This window comes from Lipotes vexillifer, unplaced genomic scaffold (assembly GCF_000442215.2).
Source record: "Lipotes vexillifer unplaced genomic scaffold, Lipotes_vexillifer_v1.1 scaffold920, whole genome shotgun sequence".
Taxonomy (NCBI): domain Eukaryota; kingdom Metazoa; phylum Chordata; class Mammalia; order Artiodactyla; family Lipotidae; genus Lipotes; species Lipotes vexillifer.
Genome location: NW_006783413.1, coordinates 1659947 through 1668303, shown reverse-complemented (window position 1 = coordinate 1668303; position 8357 = coordinate 1659947). Strand labels below are relative to the sequence as shown.

The window sequence follows — 8357 nt, the reverse complement described above, 5'->3', positions numbered from 1 at the left end:
ATGCAGAGGACGCGGGTTCGTGCCCCGGTCCGTGAAGATCCCACATGCCGCAGAGCGGCTAGGCCCGGAGCCATGGCCGCTGAGCCCGTGCGTCCGGAACCTGTGCTCCGAAACGGGAGAGGCCACAACAGTAAGAGGCCCGCGTACCAAAAAAAAAAAAAAAAAAATTCTACAGCTCATATAAAACAAAAGAGAATAAATTATGAACACAGACACTAACATAAAAGCTTTTTGGAAAAGTGAGGCAAGAGAAATATATTTTTTAATTATGTTAAACAATTTATAATTTTTTAATTCTATTAAAAACATAGGTTGAGAGGGGAATCAACCTCTGTTTTCTCAAAGTTCAAAAGACGTCAAGTAATAGATTCAAGTGTGCTTCTTACCCCTTTTGTACAAAGTCAACGTGCTTCTTTGGAAGAATAGACATTATTTCATTCAAGAGTTGATCTGGATTCACTAATCTGGTTGTAGTCACGTTATAGTGAGGCTTAAAAAAGAAAAAGAAGGGGTTAAGAAGTAAATCTTTACATCAACACAAAGACCATACTACCTCATTTAGAGATCCCAAACTCCTCAACATAGTACCATTTCAAGTGGAAATATTTCAAGAAAAACACTGAAAGAATTTACAACCAACACTTGGTAAGTTGGATTGAGATGGCACTGGGAAAGCTTGGAGAAATCACGTTTATTAGTAACTGCATCCATATCACCCTTTTTATATTTGCATTTTCCTATCCTACCAATTTTTTAATAAGTAAATAAATATTAAATAATGCCTACCTCTTTGAGCTCTACCTATTTCCCCCTTCCTACACGGTGATAAAGACTCCTGAAATGTAAACTGTGAGAAAACAAATGCCCTAGAAAATTTCACTTGTATATAGTTGCATGTGTTTCCTTAATTCTTTCTTGATCATTTAAGTAATTTTACAGGATCCCAGGAGGTGATTCTATGACAAGTCTATGAAGGAATGAATATAACAAGTATCCCTTTAAAAAAGTAATGTCAAGTTATTTTTTTCTCATTCACTAACAGCATAATTCTAAGAAATAATTTCTTTTTTTAATTAATTAATTAATTTTTGGATGAGTTGGGTCTTCGCTGCTGCCTGCGGGCTTTCTCTAGTTGCAGCAAGCGGGGGCTACTCTTTGTTGCAGTGTGCAGACTGCTCATTGCAGTGGCTTCTCTTTGTTGCAGAGCACGGACCCTAGGCATGTGGGCTTCACTAGTTGTGGCACGCGGGCTCATTAGTTGTGGCTCACAGGCTCTAGAGCGCAGGCTCAGTAGCTGTGGTGCACGGGCTTAGTTGCTCCACAGCATGTGGGATCTTCCCGGACCAGGGCTTGAACCCATGTCCCCTGCATTGGCAGGCAGATTCTTAACCATTGCCACCAGGGAAGTCCAGAAATAACTTCATTCTTAATTAGTATCTATCCATCCATTCATTCAACAACTATTTATTGACGGCTTACTAGGTGCCAGGCACTGTTTTATTTTTTAATTTTAATTTTTTTAATTATTATTATTTTTTGGCCACACCATGCGGCTTACGGGGGATCTCAGTTCCCCCACCAGGGACTGAATCCGGGCCACAGTGAAAGCCCAGAATCCTAACCACTAGACCACCAGGGAACTTCCCCAGGTACTGTTTTAATAGGTTTTGGAGACAGAAAAAAATCCCTACCTTTCTAGCAGTACCTTCACTGTCAAACAAAATTATACTTTCTATGTCTTTCAGATTTCAGTTCTTTTTATAAACAACAAAATGCTGAGGTGAGAAAAGACCCAACTACCTTACTTTTCACATTAAGAACCTATGACCCAAAGAAGAGCTATAAGTTTCTTAAGATGGGGTTTTCCAAAATGTGATAAAAATAACAACTGGAGTTATACAATATAACTCTACGTGGTACATGGATAAATACTTTTATTTTAATTTTATATATTTGTTCCAAACAGATTTAGCAAAATATGATTAGAGAAACTAATGACATATGGTTTCCTTTTAAATAAATACAAGTTTTTAAAGTTAGTCATCTTGGGGCTTCCCTGGTGGGGCAGTGGTTAAGAATCCGCCTGCCAATGCAGAGTACATGGGTTCAAGCCCTGGTCCGGGAAGATCCCACACGCCGCAGAGCAACTAAACCCGCGCGCCACAACTACTGGAAAAAGAAGGGGTTAAGAAGTAAATCTTTACATCAACACAAAGACCATACTACCTCATTTAGAGATCCCAAACTCCTCAACATAGTACCATTTCAAGTGGAAATATTTCAAGAAAAACACTGAAAGAATTTACAACCAACACTTGGTAAGTTGGATTGAGATGGCACTGGGAAAGCTTGGAGAAATCACGTTTATTAGTAACTGCATCCATATCACCCTTTTTATATTTGCATTTTCCTATCCTACCAATTTTTTAATAAGTAAATAAATATTAAATAATGCCTACCTCTTTGAGCTCTACCTATTTCCCCCTTCCTACACGGTGATAAAGACTCCTGAAATGTAAACTGTGAGAAAACAAATGCCCTAGAAAATTTCACTTGTATATAGTTGCATGTGTTTCCTTAATTCTTTCTTGATCATTTAAGTAATTTTACAGGATCCCAGGAGGTGATTCTATGACAAGTCTATGAAGGAATGAATATAACAAGTATCCCTTTAAAAAAGTAATGTCAAGTTATTTTTTTCTCATTCACTAACAGCATAATTCTAAGAAATAATTTCTTTTTTTAATTAATTAATTAATTTTTGGATGAGTTGGGTCTTCGCTGCTGCCTGCGGGCTTTCTCTAGTTGCAGCAAGCGGGGGCTACTCTTTGTTGCAGTGTGCAGACTGCTCATTGCAGTGGCTTCTCTTTGTTGCAGAGCACGGACCCTAGGCATGTGGGCTTCACTAGTTGTGGCACGCGGGCTCATTAGTTGTGGCTCACAGGCTCTAGAGCGCAGGCTCAGTAGCTGTGGTGCACGGGCTTAGTTGCTCCACAGCATGTGGGATCTTCCCGGACCAGGGCTTGAACCCATGTCCCCTGCATTGGCAGGCAGATTCTTAACCATTGCCACCAGGGAAGTCCAGAAATAACTTCATTCTTAATTAGTATCTATCCATCCATTCATTCAACAACTATTTATTGACGGCTTACTAGGTGCCAGGCACTGTTTTATTTTTTAATTTTAATTTTTTTAATTATTATTATTTTTTGGCCACACCATGCGGCTTACGGGGGATCTCAGTTCCCCCACCAGGGACTGAATCCGGGCCACAGTGAAAGCCCAGAATCCTAACCACTAGACCACCAGGGAACTTCCCCAGGTACTGTTTTAATAGGTTTTGGAGACAGAAAAAAATCCCTACCTTTCTAGCAGTACCTTCACTGTCAAACAAAATTATACTTTCTATGTCTTTCAGATTTCAGTTCTTTTTATAAACAACAAAATGCTGAGGTGAGAAAAGACCCAACTACCTTACTTTTCACATTAAGAACCTATGACCCAAAGAAGAGCTATAAGTTTCTTAAGATGGGGTTTTCCAAAATGTGATAAAAATAACAACTGGAGTTATACAATATAACTCTACGTGGTACATGGATAAATACTTTTATTTTAATTTTATATATTTGTTCCAAACAGATTTAGCAAAATATGATTAGAGAAACTAATGACATATGGTTTCCTTTTAAATAAATACAAGTTTTTAAAGTTAGTCATCTTGGGGCTTCCCTGGTGGGGCAGTGGTTAAGAATCCGCCTGCCAATGCAGAGTACATGGGTTCAAGCCCTGGTCCGGGAAGATCCCACACGCCGCAGAGCAACTAAACCCGCGCGCCACAACTACTGAGCCTGTGCTCTAGAGCCCAGGAGCCACAACTACTGAGCCCATGTGCCACAACTACTGAAGCCTGCGCACCTAGAGCCCGTGCTCCGCAACAAGAGAAGCCACCGCAATGAGAAGCCCGTGCACCGCAACAAAGAGTAGCCCCCGCTCACCGCAACTAGAGAAAGCCCGCACGCAATGAAGACCCAACACAACCAAAAATAAATAAATAGATAGATAAATAAATAAATAGTCATCTTGATTGTGGTGGTGGTTTCACAGGTACATATATAATGCCAAAGTATATTAATTGTACATTTTTAATATATGCAGATTATTGCATGTCAATTATACCTCTATAAATCTGCTTTTAAAATGCATCATATAAAGAAAGTACCAGATAAATAACAGTGCAGATGATATGCTGATATGCCAACATGAAGGTGACTGTCAAATGACTAGAGTTCAGGAACCTCAGCTTCAAGTTATAAAAGGAACAAGTGGCACAGCTATGACAGGCCCCTCTGTCTCTTGGCTTCCAATCCAGGACTTTTTCACCAAATTAGATTGACTTTTTCAAGAAAATAACAAACTGAACACTTTCAAATCACAATTCAAGTGATTCCTTTGTAAAATAAAGAAATAATCCTATTTTATCTATTTAAATTTCAGATTTTTATAGATTGCTTCCTCAAAGACGGCTTAACTACAAATGATTTGCTATCTTAAAAAATTAGGTGTTCTTTGTACCATCTTCTTTTCTTTTTGGCCGCACCGTGTAGCATGCGAAATCTTAGTTCCCTAACCAGGGATCAAACCTGTGCTCCCTGCAGTGGAAGTGCAGAGTCTTAACCACTGAACAGCCAAGGAAGTCCCTTTGTACCATCCTTTTAACTTTTCCGTAAATTTATAATTTTTTAATTTAAGAATTAGGTGTGGGGGTTTCCCTGGTGGCACAGTGGTTGAGAGTCTGCCTGCCGATGCAGGGGGCATGGGTTCGTGCCCCAGTCTGGGAAGATCCCACATGCTGCAGAGCAGCTGGGCCCGTGAGCCATGGCCGCTGAGCCTGTGTGTCTGGAGCCTGTGCTCCGCAACGGGAGAGGCCACAACAGTGAGAGGCCCGTGTACCGCAAAAAAAAAAAAAAAAAAGAACTAGGTGTGGACTTCTCTGGTGGCTCAGTGGTTAAGAATCCACCTGCGAATGCAGGGGACACAGGTTTGAGCCCTGGTCCAGAAAGATACCACATGCTGCAGAGCAACTAAGCCTGTGCGCCAAAACTACTGAGCCTACGCTCTAGAGCCCGCGAGCCACAACTACTGAGCCCGCGTGCTGCAACTACTGCCGAGAGCCTGTGCTCCGCAACAAAGAGAAGCCACCGCAATGAGAAGCCCACGCACCACAATGAAGAGTAGCCCCCGCTCTCCACAACTGGAGAAAAAGCCCGCACGCAGCAACAAAGACCCAATGCAGCCCAAAATAAATAAATAAAGAAAGAAAAGAAAAGAAAAGAAAAGAAAAGAAAAGAAAAGAAAAGAACTAGGTGGAAAATGAGGATAATCTCCTAAAGTAAGTCCTTTTGTTCTGAACAACTTAAAACATTAGAAAGGGTTAAAGATCCAAAGTTAGATAAATCTTCATCTCTTAGGTGTGTGCTAATTACAACTGTGGTTCTGCTACATTGGGGTTAAAATGCTCAACAATGACAATAATAATGATACTTGACACTGGAACATCTTATATTTAGAAAGCATTTCATATGCAATATAGCATCTCATACAGTCTCATTTATATATCCCAGCTCTGTGAAGCTGCCAGGATAGACATTGTCTCCAGTTTTTACAAAGAAAAAAATTGAGACAGTCAGAGATAAAATGACTTATCCAAGCTACACTGTATGAAGCTGAGGCTACAACCCAGGCTTCTCATTCCCAATCTTGTGATTTTTCTCCTACATCCTGGAAGTACTGGGAAATATCTAGAAAGCCAACTAATATCACAGCAGTTCCTACTGAAAAATGCACTCAAGTTCCAAATAATTTACATTGGTGAACATTTTTAGAATATCATCTATTAGCATTTGATAACCACCGAGCTTCTCAATAATGTATATAATTGGACAAGTTTCTTTAATTTTCTTTATTTAATATTTTCAGAGAAATGACACCATGATTTTCATAATCCCAACATCAGGGTTTGAAATACCTCACAACTGTCTCCAACTAGAGAACTCTTAGAATAAAAAGATAAAATATGCCTAATAAACAGCCATATGCAACATAAAACTCCAGTGCATTATGTAAGTTCAACAAGGCAACAAATACTAATGGAGAAGTCCTATCTTCTGTCACTTTAAGACAGGACATAAATGGGATTTCAGAACATTCTCCCCTGAAGCACCCTTCTACCCAGCAGCTCAGCATTTTTCTTCCCCCAAGCCTGCCCAGATTTGCTCAAAATGAGACTCTCAGTGCAAAATCTAAACACAGACCCAGTCCCCAAATCATGGGGAACACCACCAACTGCTCTTCCCTCCTTTGGGCCTCACACCTCTTGGAACATGTTTTTATTACAGCAATAAGCCCCGTGGATCAGAGCAATATCCCCGCCTGTTTTCACTGCCACTCTATGAGTTCCTCAAAGACATGAGCTGTGTCTTATTCTTCCCTTTACCTCTTACTTCCCTCAAACAAAAATATCATTCATTAGATGTTTGAATGAATGCTCAGAGAGAATCCAAGAGAGTAAGAAGTACTTTATATCTACTAATCACTTCTTTTTCTTTTCCTATCCCCACCAAACATACTGTCCACACCACTGACACATTAAACATGCTCTAAAAACATAATAGGTCTGTCAAGTAAGGTCCAAACGTCTTAGCCAGCCTATTTTCCTGACCTGTTGCTATTTTCCTCACACACACCACACTCAAAGTTCAAATTAACTTGCCATGCATTCAGATATTTCATGAGGGCCTACAAAGGTACCCATGTGTCAGGGACTCTCCTATGTACCAGAGATAGGACAACTGACCTCATGCCCCCATCCTTAAGGCAGTTCCTTATATATGCCCCATGCTTCCCCACCTCCTCTTTTGCCTCTGTGATTAATTCCCCACGTGAATTTTAATATTTGAATTTTAGTTATTTGTTCCTCCAAAGGAGCAACTGTATCTAATTTGCCTCTGCATTCTCAAAGCCCACTGCACAGTAAAATGTATATTTTAGGTGCTCAAAAAATATGTATTAGCTAAATGGATGAATAAATAAATTAAAAATACTAATCAATTCATTCATTCAGTACTTTCCTTTAAAAAAAAAAAAAAGCAGTCCAGTTAGCAGTCAGCTTCTAAAATCCATATTAAAGAATTCCAGTCCACTTACCTTTAGTCTTCTTGGCCCATCTTTGGCCGAGCCCTTCCTTTTGCTCCTGGTAAGCACAGTGATAACCTTATCCAGCCCCTTCTCAAGGCTCCCAAACACTTTGGTTCCTTTTCTTTTTGGAGTATCCTCTACATGTACTTGGTTAAGGTTGAGTTCTACTGAGCGACACCTTAAAAAAAAAAAAAACCAATGAACCCACGAGTAAGAGTTGGACTTCCTGCCTTTTGGGTCCCTCACAGAGGTGCATTTGTCCTGGCTGTTAGGTGCATCTCATTCAGGTATGCCTGGCCAAGCCATCTTACTCTTCCTCAGGGAGCACAAAAGCCATCTTCCACTGAAATGTAGCCATCACCGCTCCCCCAAGTCAACTGCCAAAACTATTTTTCCCCTACCATTTTTTTAGTGTCAAATATATAGAAAAGTTGAACAAAAAGTATAATAACCATCAACATATCCTTCTAGAGTCAACAATTGTTAATATTTTGCCACATTTGCTTTCTCTACATATATATAATAAATACATTAAAAATATGTACATCAAAATAATCCATCTGAAGATATCACAACCCTTGGGACTTCCCTGGTGATCCAGTGGGCAAGACTTCCACTGCAGTATGCGCTCCCAATGCAGGGGGCCTGGGTTCAATCCTTGGTCGGGGAACTAGATCCCACATGCATGCAGCAACTAAGAGTTTGCCTGCTGCAACTAAGAGTCTGCATGACACAGCTAAGAGTCCACACACCGCAACTAAGAGTCTGCACGCTGCAACTAAGACCTGGCGCAGAATGAATGAATGAATGAATATTAAAAAAAAAAAGATATCACAACCTTTTACTCTGAAACACTTCAGCATACATCGTCAGTGAATAAAGACATCTTCCTACATAACCACAATATCATCATGATATCAAGAAAATTAATAATAATGCCATAGCATCTAATACCTAGTTCACATTCTAATTCTCCCAATTATCCTCAAAACGGAGCCTGCTCAAAAAAATAGCTATAAAAGATAATGAAAGGTCACCTATGCTGCAGACCTGTTTGTACAAGAGGAATGGGCTTTATCTGAAGCGCCCTTTAGGATCTTTAATATTTTAGTGACTGCTGTTTGTTAGTGGATGTCTATACTCCACTGGCAGAAGTGTAGGGA

At 40.0% G+C, this 8357-nt stretch overlaps 1 protein-coding gene across 1 annotated transcript in view; it reads right to left on the bottom strand.

The window, feature by feature from the left end:
- MELK (maternal embryonic leucine zipper kinase) overlaps window positions 1–8357 on the bottom strand; it is an 86373-nt gene that overhangs the window by 3701 nt on the left and 74315 nt on the right. Inside the window, 2 exon segments of the mRNA XM_007455994.1 lie at window positions 387–490; window positions 7204–7372. Of these exon segments, the coding sequence (XP_007456056.1) occupies window positions 387–490; window positions 7204–7372 (273 nt within the window).